Genomic DNA, 16,950 nt, shown 5'->3' on the forward strand with positions numbered 1-16,950 from the left:
TCCACTGTGGAGTTTGTACTTCATTACAGTTTTGTCCTTAAAAGACATCTCAGAGGCTTGAAGGAGGAAAGAGTATTTAAACTCTCTTTGGTCTCGATTCCTAAGCGATGTGAGACTATTAGGTGTGATAGGAACATAAGCCCTTCAATCAAGGTTTTAGGGGAATGATTGTTCAGTCTCAATGGAAGGCTTAAGGGATTGATGGTTCATCTTGGAACCTCATTATCAATCCCACTATGGGCGTATAATGTTCATACATGAGAGCGAAATTTTCTTTCTACATCATGTGCTCAACGTCAGACTACAAAATAGCCAACGTAAAAATTTATCCGGTGGCATTGTTGTAAATGAAATCACCTCTTAGACGTTGGCTATCTCCTCCACCAATGTCATATTCCCTTCAACGTCAGCTTTCTCTACCCACTGACATTATATCCTATGCATAACTATGTTGGAATTATTAAAAATTGAACCGAAAAAACGTTTGGCTACTAAAGTACCATTTTAAACGTTGAGGGCGAGTAGGCCGACGTCTAAATGTGTTTAATTTAGTAAAATATTGAGTGTGAAAGTGAAAATCTAAACCCATTAAACGTCATATGCCCAAAAAATAGACATCTAATGGGTATAAGACATAGGACAACATTTGTGTCGATGTCATATGGACTGAAAAAGTTAAAAAAGCAATATTAGCCATATTGTTTCTTCATGCTCTATCTTCCAGGTGAACTAAGAGCTTTGTTAACAAGTGTGAGGAAGAACAAAGGTTGATTGTGGGTCATTTACCTCAAATGTATGTGTTTTCGATGTCTTGGTTTGAATTTTATTTTAGTTTTAATCAATTGATTTCGTGTTTTCATGCAGTGATGTTTTGAAGGAGAGTTGAAGCTTCCCCACTTCCAACAGTGGCGGCAAGGAGCTTGACACTAACCATCGGTGGCAACGACGAGTCTGCCACTCTCCATTGTTGGCAACGACTCCACTCCACTCTCTAATTGCGACAACGATCTTCGACCCTCCAACAAGGTTAGTTTCTTGGTTTACATATACATTGCAATGTACTAATTGGTTATTGGATATGGATTTTTAGTTTTCCTATTGTACTTTGTGTCTTGTTTCTTGTATGTGTCATTGGTTATGTTTGTCTTCTTCATTATTGTTTTTATGTTGGAAAATTTTTTTAGTTTGATTTTTGGCATTTTACTTTTTTATTAAATTTTTAAAATATTTGAGGTATGAAATGATAGTTAAACACTAAGTGAAACTTAGTTCTCGATTAAGATTTAACACAAATAATTAAATTTTTAATCGTTTGTATTAAATCTTAAATTGTCTTATTGGACAATTTAAAAGAGTTATTTTTCATAATTTGCTATGATGAGTACGCTGAAGTTTATAGATAAATTTGAAAAAAAATTGGTTGAGATCATTTTGTATTATTCTTTGGATGCATACTTGATTGTCAATTGACACCGGCCTTTAACATAACCGACAATTTTCCCCTCCATTTTTCATTCATAGAAATTTGCATCTTGCAGTGCAGGTCGTGTCGCTTAGAGCATTAATGACAACCAAAATGGGTTCGGCGTCCAGGTGCACTAAGCGGCATAACCTATACCGCTAAGTGCATATGAACGCAGGGTCCTCTTTTGGCCATCATTAATGAATGTCAATTTGGCTGAGGGTCGACGTCATTTGACATCGCTTTTTAGTCCGACATCAAATTGACGTCTTCGACTAAGACATCAGAGTTTGGATTGACGTCAAAGGTTGAAAATAATGGATGTCGAAATTCATTTTTGTAATAGTGATACTGGGTTCGGATTCTAAATTTGACAAGACCCGTGGTAGAATCCTGAAGGCTTGTTTATCATGCAGGTTGGTCTAAATATGGGAAGATTCATTTGCAAAAGACTCCCTAATGCTTAAGTAAGAGTTTCTTGGATTTGTTTAATGTATGAGTGAAAGTAAGAAGAGTGATTTAGTGAATGGTATGTTCCTATTCTAGCTCCTTATATCGAATTAGGAGAATACTAATGTTATTCTTGGGCATCTTGGTAATAATAGTTAATAATCAACTCAAAGCATGGTTGCAACGTTTATATGTAATAAATGCTCATTCATTAGTAAAAACTGCTTAACTTTAGTTAAAAGTTAAAAGACTTTTTCTTGGATCGGGTATCGATATAAGTCGGGTATGTACATAAGTCCCCTAAGCTCGAAAGTTTTATCATGTGCAACAGACATTTTTCTATTGATATTCGGACCAAAGTTCATCTAAGTTATTGAGAAGGAGTGACAAACTTTATTATGGTGATGATCGACTTGTTTAGTCGGATTGACTTTTATATGCAGATGGGTTGCTATCTGGCCATGCTTTGAATGACCAACTTTGATCAAAGTGACATATATTGTTTACCCTTAAGGGTTATAGTTACTGATCTTGTAGAATCGTCTAGAGTGGCCTCATTATTTTGACATTCTTTTATCTTCTCAACCTGACTCATCAACATGGTCACCTTACCCATCTTTTCTTTCTCCAGGTCACTAAGTTTCTAAGATAATTGGACCTTACTTACCTGAAGTGAAGAGTGGCTAACGAAGTGAAGGTTGAAGAAGTTCTTGCAATTGAAGTCTCTTTACAGAGTACATCTTTAGCTCTATAAGTACAAGTTATAAGAGCAACCATGCCTAGATCTTTTGGACCAAGAACTAGAGCCTTATTTGCTTAAGGAGGATGATCAACGATTTAGTGTTTTTCAAGGCGTTATTCTTGAGCAAGTAAAAGAGCTTCAATTTCTTTGACTGTGGTGAGCACAAGAGGTGATAGAAGTAACGAAGTTATTATAATCCTCGGATAAGCCATCAAAGATAGCTCAATGTGGTCCTCAAATGAAAGGGGTGCCCTAACAACTAAAAGGTTGTCTACTATTTTCTTATATCAAGAAGATAAAATGACAAGGACATCTCTTTCTTGGGAGTACAAAGTTGAACTTTAAGCTTTTTAATCTTTGCACCGTGAGACGCAAAATAAAGAAAGGAATGGGAGTTGTCATTGACACTAATAACTAGGAAACTATAAGTTGATCCTGTTGATCGAAATTGGCAAAAGCGGGATTTATAGTGCAACTGATTTAGTCTTCTAGTGCGAGAAACTTGGTTTGAATTGATATTATAAAGGAAATGATTTTATTGTAACCATGATATTAAAAGGGAAATATTTTTAAAGCATTGTTTTAAGGCTTAATATCACTTTTGGTCCCTATTTTAATCAACTTTGTTCAATGTGAGACTTACTACTTTTTCGTGTTAAATGTGATTCCAATTTTCGTAATTTATGTTCAATTTGATATTTTTCAGGACGTTGTCTAAATCATTAACGCTAGAATAACCATGTATACTACATGTCAGTTCGTGATTTTTTTAATTTTTAAAAAAAATAATTTTTTATTAATATTTTTTCAGATTTTTCTTAATTTTAGAAAGTTGTTTACATGTCAAGTCAATATTGTGACAATGTTAGTACCATAGGTTAAGTCAGTTTTAGTGTCATATGTCAAGTCAGTATATATGTCATGTGTCAAGTTAGTATCAATGCCACATGTTAATGTTAATGTCATGTGTCAATATTAGTGTCATGAGTTAGTGTCTTGTATTCAATTCAATTTCAATTTTTTTTTTATTTTTGTTCAATTTAATCCCAAATTTTGTTAATTCTTTTCAATTTAGTTCCAATTTTAAATTTTAGAAGGAAAATCTTCATTGTTTTTAAAATTAAATGAAAAATTCTTCATTCTATTTAAAATTAAAAGAATTTCATTATTTTTAAAATTAGGAGGATAATTCATCATTATTTTTAAAATTAAAATGAAAATTTTTCATTTTTCTTAATTTTAAAATTCTTCATTATTTTTAAAAGTAGAAGAAAAATTCTTCCTTATTTTTAAAATTAGAAGGAAAATTCTAATGTATTTCTAAAATTAGAAGCGAAATTCTAATTATTTTTAAAATTAGATGAAAATTCTTTGTTATTTTTAAAAGTAGAAGAAAAATTCTTCATTATTTTTAAACCAACACTAACCCTACTTTTTACATGTAAAAAAAATCAAACATAAATCTAATGATTATATTCCAATAATATAAATAGATTTGGTTTAAAAATAATAACAGAAATATTTAATAAATATGTGAATTTTAATAAAAAATTAATTTAATCTTATTTTAGAAAGGGACAAAACCGAAACTAGATTGAGCAAAATTAAAAAAAATTGAGATTTAATTGAATAAAATTATTGAAAATGTAGACTCGATTGAATATAAGATACAAACACGTGGCATTGACACTAACTCGTGATACTAACATTGACTTGACACATGATACTGATATTGGCATATGACACAATATTGACTTGACAGATGAACAACTTTTTTTTAAATTAAGTAAAAATCTAAAATAAATAATGAAAAATTTTAAAAAAAATCATGTGGACAACAAATATAGCACACACGTGGTTACATGTGACACACACGGTTAATCTGATGAAAAAGGGTCAAATTGAACATAAATTACGAAAATTAGAATCACATTGACTACTCGAAAAAAATGAGTCTCACATTGAACAAAGTAGACGAAAATAGGGATTAAAAGTGGTATCAAGCCATTATGTTTATTAAGAAACCAATTTACCTCCTTTTTTTGTCCAAATGCAAATATTTTGTTCTACAATGATCCTATGAACTTACACTACAATGGAATGAAACGTTAATATATACACGCATAATCTATAATAGAAAAGATAGTTAGATTAATTTATGTAAGAAGGGTTGTCAAAACATTCTATCTCTCCATGATTTTGTTAGATTGTTGCTCTGCTAAAAAAAAAGTGTGGCAAATTGATATACTTTGAAAATTTTAGTCCATCTTTTACATGGTATTTGGTTTAGTGGACCTATTATACAGGTAGATAGAATTTGATAAGAAAAACATGTTGATAAAAGAACTAAATTTGTTTATGTTTGTTTCAAACAATTTGAGTAGATTTGTGAACGCAAAAATGAGAGAAAGCAAATGTCGATTCTCGCAGCTATGAAGAGAGAAGGCAAGAAAGACAAGTTAGCAAATGCCGATTCTCGCAGCTATGAAGAGAGAAGGCAAGAAAGACAAGTTAGCAAATGTGACATTACACAATTTCCCTCCATTTTCATCAACTTTTGCTACTCTCTTTTCACCTCTACACCATGCAAGAAATTATGCCATGCACTAGACACACAGAGTAAAGATTCATTCACTTTTAAATAAAGAGATAGATGAAGTTTTAGAAATCTCAATTAAAAAACCATAACAAAGGTGGTTAAATAGTTACATTTATCTTCATAGTACAGTTCTTATTGTCATTCATTTGTGAAAAAATTACTTCTACCTACAATATGTAAAGTTGGTGTTGTGTTCACACTCATGGAATGTGATTTCATAAGGTAACCATGACTAGTGCTGATTTTGATGTACAAGAGAATTTATTTTAACATAAATATCAATAAGTTTGTTATTTTTTTATTTTATATATATATATATATATATATATATATATATATATATATATATATATAACCATTGTGTATTATGAGTTGTTCATTATACATAAAATTTAATCTTTTAGACTATTTTTAATTTTAAGTTTTAGTTTAATAAAGTGCCTAGATCATTTCATCACATTCTTTACAAAGTAGATAAAATGAGTTACAAATTAAAATTATTAATTTGAATCATCAACTTATATCAATTGTTGTGTAAAAAGAGATAAAGATTTAGAGTTGGATTTATTGAGTTAAATATAAAAAAGAAAAAGAAAAAGTCTATATAATTAGACAAGATTTTTTTTTATCATAGAAGGTTTTATTCCAACATCACTGAAAACTTAAAGAGAAAGTATACAACTTTTTTATTATTTAAAAAATAGCAAAAAAAAATTATGATACCTTGCATTTTCTTTCCTTGCTTGTATTTTTCCTCAAAAAGGAATAGAAGATAGAAAGCAAAACTCAACCAAATTAGGAAAGATTATACGAATAAATCTAAAATTGCGCCGTCTGTGGGGATCGAACCCACGACCACGTGGTTAAAAGCCACGCGCTCTACCACTGAGCTAAGACGGCTCATGTTATAAGGTCTTCTCAAGAAGCTATTTATTAAATGTTATAAACTTAATTGCTTTTTCTTTCTTTGCTTGAGCCATTATCATCTTAATCTGTATTCATATCGTTGGCATTTTAAGGTTAATTTCAATTTTCATCTTTAAAGACTATAATTATTCATTTTAAGTTATACTAATTTTATCATTACTTTTTTATATAATAACGAGTGGCATTTGAAAGTGTTGGTAATTTCTTTCAATGAATTTTGTGGTGTGTCCTATAAAAAGGTTATGTGACACTTATATATTAATTCGAGTTTTTAATGAATAATTCTATAGTTTCTAAAATATTAAACTATCTTTTGTAACATTTTTATTTCGTAGAAATTATATGTATTTTTCATGTTGAATCTAATACTGTTATTATAATATATATACTAATGTTAGACGTCTCACTTATAAGTTGGTTTTATTTTAAAATTTTAATATATATTTTTATCTAAAAATATTAAGTGTGGAAATAGAGCGAATTTGATATACATTGTCCGATAAACTCAAATCCCAATTAAAATATATTTTATTAATCGTATAAAATACTATCGCATTTTATAAATTTAAATATTTCTTATTAACAAATTTGTTTTTATTGAATGTTTAATATGTTTTTTATTTTCATTTAAGTATTTTATTGTTTAATTATTTTTATCAATACGATGACCTAACTAGTATCTTATGTCTTTTTATGTAATTCTTTGATTGATTTGTATTAAAATTTTCAATTTACTCCAACTCATAAATCAATTTATTGTAAGGGAAATAAACAAATTGACTGATAAGTTAAAAAAAGAATGAAAATATAACAAATTATTCTATAAGTTGAAAATAAAAATTAAATATGTAGTTTGCCCTCAAAATCAAACAAGAAATGGTCAAAATAAATTTATTTAAAATAATTGAATAAAACTAAGTCAAACTTGTAAAACTTAACCAATTAAAAAAGAGGGTAAGTGTTGAAACTGAATGAAGTTTGAGTAGGTGGATAATGTAGCCGTTGGCGGCCGGACAAATATATATTCTTTTATCCCAACAATATCAAGGAACCTACAAAGTCACCAACTTTTCTTTTTCATCATAAAAAGGTCAATGTATTTTAAATATATATGTATTTATGAAGGGTTAAGATAAATTTATATATGTTGAAAAAGAGGGTAAGTGTTGAAATATCTTTGTATTATCCTTTAAATAACTATTATTTTAAATTAAAATAATTTTATTCTTTTATTCTTTTATTCTTTTAATGTTATCTTGTTAATTAATATAATTACCTACAGTAAAGAAAACACATCTGACACGTGTTCTGACTAGTTTTATTAGTGTGGTTTAGGAACAAAATTTTCAGGAAAGAAAAGTAATTGCGGAAACAAAATCTAATGGAGAAGTTTGATACGTATCATGTCAAACGAAGAGGATTTTGGCATTTTAATATCAAAATAATTTCGAAGACAAAAACTAGTGAAGTCTTCTACGTCAACCAAAATTAAATGGGGATATTGATGTAAATATATTAATTTTTCGAAAATTGGAGAAGTTATTGCATGCTATATATATATCATTGGAGACACAACTTCATTGCTTGCATCAACTTTTGCTCTCTGCTTTGCAGGAAAACCCCAGTTCCCAACCATGACTCTCCATTCTGTTTCAGGGAACTGTGAACGAAATTCAGAAAGGTACAATATCACATCAAATTTTCCATCAATTCAAACATGGTATTTTTCTTTTCTGTTTTTTATGATAATATTCCTCATTCTAACTCCTTAACTTTGTGTCTGAAAAAGCGCTGTTGATGTTGAAAACTGCACTGACATAAACTGGGATGAGCTTGGATTCAATCCAGTTCCGACAGATTTCATGTATGTCATGAAATGTGCAAAAGGAGACAACTTTGCTGAAGGATCCCTCGTTCCCTTTGGAAACATAGAGATCAACCCTTTTGCCACGATATTAAATTATGGACAGGTTAAAACAACACTGTCCCTGCTTCAATTCATCAGCTTCTATCAATCATACAATGTTTGCACAATCCACATTAAGCATGTTCTGATCAAATTCTAGCTCAAGCCTCACAAATTACTGTAACTTTTCTTCAGGGAATCTTTGAGGGGCTTAAGGCATATAGAACTGAAGATGGGCACATAGTGCTGTTTAGACCAGAACAGAATGCCCAACGAATGAAGATAGGGGCAGACAGATTTTGCATGCCATCCCCATCCATTGATCAGTTCATTAACGCTGTAAAACAGACAGCTCTTGCCAACAAACGTTGGGTACTAATTTCTTCCTATTTATCTCCAGAGTTTAATAATGGTGACTAATCTGAAACAAGGTTTGAACCTTAATATAGTACATAAACTATTTACCTTTTCACTACTACTGCATAGAATACTTAACCAGTATAAAAATCTTCTATCTTTTTTTTTTTTGTCTTTTCCCTGTAAGAAGTTGAAAAATAAGTTGAACTGATCTTCAAATATGAAACAGGTGCCTCCACTAGGGAAAGGATCATTGTATATTAGGCCATTGCTCATGGGAACAGGAGCTTCTTTAAGCGTTGTTCCTGCACCAGAGTACACGCTACTTGTTTATTGTTCTCCTGTCACTAACTACCACAAGGTCTGTTACAAAGAATCGATTTTATTATAGAGAAAATATTTAATGAAATTTCATATCAAGACTAAATTTCAATTTTATGACAGGGTGCACTGAACTTGAAAGTGGAGAGTAAGTTCTATCGAGCAATATCTGGCACTGGTGGAACCGGAGGGATCAAGAGTGTTACCAACTATGCCCCTGTAAGCATATCAATGCCATTGTACCACTTTTCTCTAATTTTGCACTGTAGAATTTCATCATTCTGGAAAGTTTATTGAATAGTTCAATTTTAGTGAAAGCTGGTCCATTTTGCTTATATATGCTGCTGGTAATACAAGAAATTGATGTACAGTTAGTCAGACAAAATCATAAGGCATATTATAATCCCTTAAACGAATTTCGCTCTTCATTGACTGTGTATATATGCATTGTAGGTTTATGCTGCAACCACTGCAGCGAGGGCTGATGGATTCTCTGATGTCTTGTTCTTGGACTCAGCAACTGGAAAAAACATAGAAGAGGTTTCTGCATGCAATGTGTTTGTTGTGAAGGTAAACCAACAACCTTACTTTAGTATTCCAGAATAGATTGTTATCAAGACACGTTATAGAATGAACAACAAAATATTATTGAAGAAAACAACATAATAAGATAACCCAATTTGATCTTTATTTGTACTTCACATTTTCCTTTTATGTTGTGAAGGGTAATAGTATCTGCACTCCGGAAACAAATGGAGCCATTCTGCCTGGGATCACACGAAAATCCATCATTGAAATTGCCTTAGATTTGGGGTATCAGGTATTAATTTGTCGTAAGCTTTGAAATGCACCCTATTAATGATTTCGCAATATTTGTTCGGTTACTAAGAATACGAATACTTGAATTATGTTTCAGGTCATGGAACGTGCCATATCATTGGAGGAGATGCTAGATGCTGATGAAGTGTTCTGCACAGGAACTGCAGTTGTTGTCAACTCTGTTTCATCTGTAACCTTCAAGGAAACAAGGTAAACTGTGTCCATGCTGATCATTAATTAATGCTCACTCTATTAAAATTTTATTTGTTATATGTACGTGTGAGATGAAAAACATTGTTAAAAGAAAGTTCGATTTTTCAGTAGGAATTTGGTTATTGGTCCGTTATCTTTCCTAATATTCTTGAAAATTCCCAACAACTAATGATTGTTGTACTAACAAATTGCTGATAATACTGATACTGCAGAGCTGAATACAAAACAGGAGCAGAATCATTGTCCCAAAAACTGCGGAAAATACTAGTTGGAATTCAAACTGGGTCTATTGAAGACTCAAGGGGCTGGACAGTTCGAATAGATTGATCGATTTGCACAACTTGCCCTATGGCTTGACTCGGATTTTTAGCTATGCGGATATGCACGAAACGTGCCTCACTTCTATTTTCTTTTTTTTTTTCTTTCCTTTTCCCCTCCCAATACGATGATGACTCGGATGTATTATTGGGAGAGGAAAATATTTTGAAAATAAATGAAAAGAATAACTATTTTGCACAATATAATAAAAATAAAAAGAACTTCATCATACTTCATCTTTTTGATAGGTTTCTAATAACTTAATATTCCAACTACTGGTATTAGTTTTGCTCGCCTTAGTTGCACGTCAATTTGCCAGGAAATCACAATACTCTTTTTTTTTGGTACATTTAGACTTTGAAGTGTGTATAATCTTAAATCTTAAATGTCGCCTTTCTAGCTTTTTAGAAGCATTCGTTAACGCTGACGACATTCTAATGCGATTGAGTAGACAAAAAAATTGAAGGCCTGATTCGACAGTGTATTTATTTATCTCATCGATCCTCAAAAATAACTTTTGGTTACACATGAGAAAAGAAAAAATGCAATATACTAATGAGAAAAGCATGCCAGCTAACGAAAGATGAAGAAGTTAAAGACAATCGTTATGAACAATGTCAGTCTCTTTTTCTAACAAATATAGATAAATAACTACTTTATCAAACTTCTACGCTTGATACTTCTTACTATTCAGAAGCTCTATGAACAAATCATTCCAGGTATCTGTAATTCCAGGTAAGCACCAGTGCATGCAATCATCATGTTTTTTCCCTCCAGCTGAAGCAGGGTGTGCATCAGCCCTGAACTCACTCATGTGAGTGATGTCCAAAATAATGAAATCAGACCCCTCGAGAGCCTTATAGAGGTGATCATTCACCAGCCTAGTCTCCACATTTGTCCCATTATTCTTCACGGAGAAAAGTTCTTCTACCTAAAAGAGCAACAAGCAACAAAACTTCCAAGGTCAACTTACTAGTAACAATTTAGCATGAAATTATCACATCACGTATGTCACTCATTGGATGACTGTTCTAGTAAAAACATGCTTAAAAAGATAATTGACTAAATGAACCACCTGCTCTATCGACAAAGGTCCATCCCTTAGACAGGAACCACCCTGATCCCAATCTCCTCCTTCAAAGTGTCTGGGTGATTGAGTACGAAAAAATTTTACTGCACCAGGCCGTGCATTTTTCTCCACATACTTTATCTGCAAACAAACCACTTTCGTATTAAATATGCTGATCAATCACATACCCACTTAAACTAGGTGTAATTTCGTAAGTGGATTGGTGAAAGTATAAGGGATCAGACTAATGTAGAAAATCTTTTAAAAGTAATCATGACAGTTTTACAACTCAATCCTGAACACTTCATCCATATATGAAACTCAGACCCATACATTGATGGGTAAAAGCATTATGGAACTAAACATACAGAGTTCAGCATGAGCAAACGCACTAAAGTCAATTACCAAGATACCACGTACGTAATTGTTTCATACTTAGGTTAACTTAGAGCCATAAATTACAGAAGTTCCTATTTCCTACTACTTCCACTACCATTATAGTGTAATAAAAAGTAAAGACATTACCATGTGCTCCAAAACCATATCCAGGCCTTGATCTGGACGTATTGGAGGGATTACCGGCTGGTCATTCTTGAAGAAAAGCATGGGGGACTTAACAGGGTCAAATTTTGAAGGGGCCCACCACCTGTTTACACAAACCAGATAAAAAAAACTAATATCCTCTCGTATACTTTTAGTTTTCCAAAGAACAGTAATAGCACCAGCTTATACAAAGGAAAGTGAGGAGCAAGCAGTAAAAAACATAAAACTCAAAAGGTATTCTTCAATTGTTGAATTACCAGCAACAACTCCGGAATCAACTCAACCCAAACAAAAGAAAATAACAACCAAGCAGATACATGAAAGACATTAACGTATACGCATTGCAAAGAAACCAGATAAAAGTCATGGGCACTGATGAAACCAGATAATAAAACTGACACAGATACAGCTTAAGCCTTGCAACCCATTGAGGAAATTCAAAAATCAAGTAAATGCACACACAAGAAGACATTCCAATGTAACAAGACAAAATCATAGGACAAAAACATACTTCTTTCCCACTCATTATTTTCAAAGATCAAATAACGAATGGGAAAGTGCTACAAATTGCAATATATGCCCCATTTACAGAAAGAGACTATAGAAACATTCTAGTATTACCAGTGTCCCGTGTTAAAAATTAAAATATCGTGGAAACTCAGAGCCTTTGCCCACGTGCTGTCTGGAACATCAACATCAACTCTATATCCCTCTTTGAATCCAAGAGTTTCTAAGGCACCACCTTTATCACTAGCGGACCAGCTGCATCAAACAGAAGAACAACATTAATAATAGTTAACAATGCTCAACAACTAGAACCATATAAGGGGAATTTATAAGTGTTTTTTCACAATTTATTTGAGTTTATCCATGAAAATGGCTTATGACATGTTCATAAGTTCATTTTAGCTTGTTTCAATAATCTCTTCATACTAACTAGCGAAGACAACTTATATATGAAAACAATTTATCTCCATTTTGTCTTCAATTAAAAAACAACTTAACAGTCTACAATGGTCTTTTGTTACGAATAATGAAAGCAATGAGGTTAGGACCCAAGATAGTGAGGACATCTCCCCTGGGCTATGAGCAAACCATTCAACCAAGTTAACAACAGAATCAACCCAAAACAACCTTAAAGCGTCATGTTTGAAGATTTTTCTCACATGCTTCTCAACTTTTCCATTTCTACCTAATGTGAAAAACTTCACATTCACATTTGCAGTCGAACACTTGACACTAATTATATAACAGGACATAATATAACATAAACAATGACATCTGAAAAAATAATAATAAACTGAAAATCCTAGAATCCGTACATAAACACTTTCACATGAAAACTGCGCAATCCATGTCCTCGTATAGAAACAGTAGATCATTTGAAACAAGACCCAGAAGAAAACAGGCGTGAAAAACAGGAGAGGAAAGAGTAATGAATGAGAAAAACGCAAGCTTACCTACCATAACGAGCGAGAAGATTGGTACGGTGATAGGCGATAGTGAGATTGTAAGCGAGGAAGGTGAATCCACGGTCAGCCCCAGCGGGGCGCCACTTCTTGACTTGTCCCTCGGAGGCACTCCTGAGAGCGCAGAAGAGAGACACAAACATGTTCCTGTTGAGCGAGTCCCCGACAAACCCTGCACTGCTGAACACCCATTATTGACAATCCCAAACAAAAGAAGAGAGAGAAAGTGAGAAGGTATACCAATGGCGGTGTGAGTGTGAGCGCGGAGGAAGTTAAGGGGATGGAATTGGGGGAGATCGCAGTGGCGGGGCTGCCAGCGCCAGGTGGGGAGAAGAGGGGCGTTGGATTTGTTGGCGGAGAGGCAGTTCCAGCCCTTGAAGATCTCCTTGCAGGTGTGATCGTAGGTTGGAATTCTGGGAGGATGAGTGATCCATTTTCCGTCGGAGAAATTGCAGGAAGCTTGGGTGTGTTTGTGGAAGGTGGGAAGAGAATGGGCAATGGAAGGGGAGGAGGTGGTTCTGAATTGGGAGAGAAGGAGGAAGATGGAAGTGAAGCAGAGAAGAGAGAGAAGAGGAAAGAGAGGAACTTTCTTCTTGGGGCTTTGCGAATAAGCTTCCCTTGTGGCCATTCCAATGCCAGATGAGCTAACCTCCTTCATCCTTCTGCATCTCGCTTTTTCTTCTTTCTTCTCTCCAACTTTTGCAGTTGTTCAATTTCCTTGCCACACTTCTTCTTTCATAATCCTGTTTTTGGCATACACTCCATACATTCTCATGAAGTGAAAGTTATATATCCACAAGACATTATTAAATTTTAGGTTTACCTAAATTTTAATTACAACATATTTTTAATTCAATTCTTCGTTAAATTTTGTTTTGTTAAGTATTTATTTGTATAAGTATTCTATCATTTAATCTTTAACTTGATAATATAGTTGTATGTTTCTTTCTTTCTTTTTTTCTTAATATTTTTTTACTTATTGATTAATTCATTTTTCTCAAATAAAAACAAATTGATCACCAAAATAAAGAATTTGAAAAAAGAAATGTTTAATAAGTTCAAAACAATATTATTGATTTTACGAAAGTGAATATATTTTGTAAAGATTTTTCAAACTCCTAGTAAAGATTCTTTACTCTTCAAACCGACATGTTTGAAGTCCACATCTCTTTAAGACACTCTGAAAGAGAGTGAGTGTCTGTAAAAAAACACTGTGTCCAATTAATAGATAGCAGTTAATGCTTTAACGATGAACGTAAATTATTTACCTTAATGGTTGTCCTAATTATAGGTTTGTGAGTCTTCACCTATATGGGTCTAGGTGGGCTCAATAGCCCATTTACCTCATGAGTCAATTGTTTGTTTCAGATTCTGCTAAGTTAGAGTAGTATTCCATTAGTGTGCAAGGTAATCAGACATATCAGCTTATGGCAGATAGTAGTGATCATACAGGCCAACTTGTGACCGGGTAGAAACAATGATGCAGATGAGCTTGTGGTCGGGTAGAAACGATTAGGTGATACCTAGCCTTCGGCAGGTAGCAACACATAACCTCAACAAACAACACATAACTCTCAGGATGTGGCACCTAGCTCTCGATAAATGTCGTGTGGTTCTAATAGATAACACTTGGTTTTGGTAGTCTAGACTTAGTTATGGACGACAAGTAAGCAACAACACCCAGGGTGTTATGGCCTAATTTGTCTAAGGACAAATGTGATTAATATTGATAAGGTCAAAGAAAATCGATCACTACAATTATTATTAACAAAATTAAATAAAATACTTTAAAAAAAGTTTTTAAAAAAAATGTTTTACTTTAATAAAAGTTTAATTGAAAACATTTAAATTTATAAAGTAATTAAAATTTAATTAAATTTAAAACCTGTACTTAGAGTCATTCCTAACGTTTAATAATGTATTTTATTTTCAACTTTTGTAGCTTCACCAAATCTATCACTTACTCTTTTCTTTTCTTTTTTACATATTTTGCAAGTGTAATTTAAAATCTCAAGCTAAATTTTATATAATTTAAAAATCTTAAACTTATTTCAAGTTTTGATGTTTATATTTTTCAAATCTAAAAAAGATAAATAACGAAGAAGAAATTGAGAGGGGATTAAGAATAAGACATTGAAAATAATTTGCACAATGAAAATTGTAACATCCCAAAAATACAGCAATAAACCATATGATAGAATAATTACATTAATAATAATCCAGATTAGTCTTACACTAGAGACGAGCGTACGCTCATGGCCGAACGGCCTTACTGAAAGAGTTACAAATTTAAGCTGTACCTCACTACCCAAAATATGCGACCGGTTTACAAAATAACAATACCAATCGTTCATACTTAAACAAAAGGGAAGGTGAGCGGACGTCCACCTTACTATAACTAGACTATTGACCGAACGTCCTACTCTTCGATCTTGACTTCGATTTCTTCCAAATTTTCTTCTTCCAGCGCCTTTTCCAGTAGCTCGACTCCTTCTGCTCACATCCACACGGATGATCATTGCAATGACAAGGACGGACGTACAAAACCAGACACGACAGGAAACGTAGGGTAAGCTTATGTAATTTAATTCATGCATAAACATACATTTCAAATAATTCAACACCAAATAAATTTCAACGTACGTATCACACAAGCCTATCACTAGACTGACTGTCCGGACTGTATGAAATCTGCGTAGCTACAGGCGTTTGTGCACCCGGGTGATGTAGTAACTGGAATACTCTCATCAGCTGCCACCCGAGGTTAGTCCGTTCCGTCCAAAGTACCCCTAAGGACTAGGACCGTTCCCACACATGACCTACCCTCCTCTACGTGAGGACGAGTACTCACGGAACATCAGGATGAACCGCCAGCATTAGCTTCCCACAGTCATACTTTACAAATTCAATATTCAAACATGAGTTGTTCCTCCCCGGAGCGCTCGTTCATAATTCCAACACATTTCATTCATATCATATTCTTCTCATCTTCCATTATCAATCATCTTAGTTTCATCTTTCAATGTCAATCATTTTAATTTCCTCTTTGTTTGAAGATTTAAAAAGACACCAGATAACAAACGTTCAATCCTCACTCAGAACAAGGATGAACACTTGGAACGAGACCGAGAGGTCTCCAGTTCCAGAATAGAATAAGACTGAGAGGGTTACAGTCGGTTTGAGAGAAAAACTGAGTGTAATAAATATAGCAAGAAACGAATGAACCGCTCGTTCATTACCAAGTAAATCAATTATAGGGACTGACTCGTGATAGCTCTAACCGAACACTGGAAAGGGCTTGCCAAGTGTACGACTCTAGGCCAGAATCAATCGATACAAACTCATCAAGACATTTCAGTAATAATACTTAGAAGAATTTACATGAAGAAACCGAACGCTTATGAATATTTAGCTTAGTTGAATTTACATCAAGAAATCCGAATGTCAGTCAATGACCAAGTACGGTAGAGAAGAAAATTCTATTGAAGTTAGACGAACGCTATTTTTCATCAATATAGATTATATAAGAAACGAGTACGAGCGCTTGGTGTAAGACCGAGCACTACTCAGTACGAGCGCTTGGTGTAAGACCGAGCACTAATGAACTTATAATAAAAGGCTTGATAAATATAGTCAGATACTATAGAAGTAGTGTTTACGAACAACGAAAATATACCATACATATATATAAAGATTTAAGTTATCATAGGATACCCAGATATAACTATGCTTGGCCGAACGCTCAAGCATAGTAT

The 16,950-nt window shown here is 33.2% G+C and overlaps 2 protein-coding genes and 1 non-coding gene across 4 annotated transcripts; 1 reads left to right on the forward strand and 2 right to left on the reverse strand.

Moving 5' to 3' along the window:
* Nucleotides 1-6,081: 6,081 nt before the first annotated feature.
* Nucleotides 6,082-6,153, reverse strand: TRNAK-UUU (transfer RNA lysine (anticodon UUU)). Its single transcript has one exon. It is a non-coding gene; the product is annotated as a tRNA-Lys (tRNA).
* A 1,598-nt stretch (nt 6,154-7,751) lies between these two features.
* LOC124830355 (putative branched-chain-amino-acid aminotransferase 7) lies at nt 7,752-10,345 on the forward strand. Its single transcript, XM_047304036.2, has 9 exons — nt 7,752-7,861; nt 7,970-8,150; nt 8,282-8,458; nt 8,673-8,804; nt 8,888-8,983; nt 9,218-9,334; nt 9,489-9,584; nt 9,681-9,793; nt 10,009-10,345. Exons 1-9 carry the CDS (start codon nt 7,815-7,817, stop codon nt 10,121-10,123), a joined length of 1,074 nt encoding a protein of 357 aa, XP_047159992.1. The 5' UTR covers nt 7,752-7,814; the 3' UTR covers nt 10,124-10,345.
* Nucleotides 10,346-10,574: 229 nt separating this feature from the next.
* Nucleotides 10,575-13,949, reverse strand: TBL13 (TRICHOME BIREFRINGENCE-LIKE 13). 2 transcript variants are annotated; one of them, XM_047304029.2, is made up of 6 exons: nt 13,436-13,949; nt 13,187-13,367; nt 12,348-12,488; nt 11,709-11,829; nt 11,190-11,324; nt 10,575-11,045 (listed from the first exon to the last, which is right to left on the reverse strand). In XM_047304029.2, the coding sequence occupies exons 1-6, from the start codon at nt 13,851-13,853 to the stop codon at nt 10,782-10,784; spliced, it is 1,260 nt and encodes a 419-aa protein (XP_047159985.1). In that variant the 5' UTR covers nt 13,854-13,949; the 3' UTR covers nt 10,575-10,781. The 2 variants fall into 2 exon arrangements, with proteins under 2 accessions (XP_047159985.1, XP_087959893.1); XM_088103767.1 differs by having other exon boundaries at nt 13,187-13,372; nt 13,436-13,575.
* Nucleotides 13,950-16,950: the final 3,001 nt, after the last annotated feature.

This window comes from Vigna umbellata, chromosome 1 (assembly GCF_029865625.1).
Source record: "Vigna umbellata cultivar VRB3 chromosome 1, Vumbellata_1.0, whole genome shotgun sequence".
In the NCBI taxonomy this organism is placed as follows: domain Eukaryota; kingdom Viridiplantae; phylum Streptophyta; class Magnoliopsida; order Fabales; family Fabaceae; genus Vigna; species Vigna umbellata.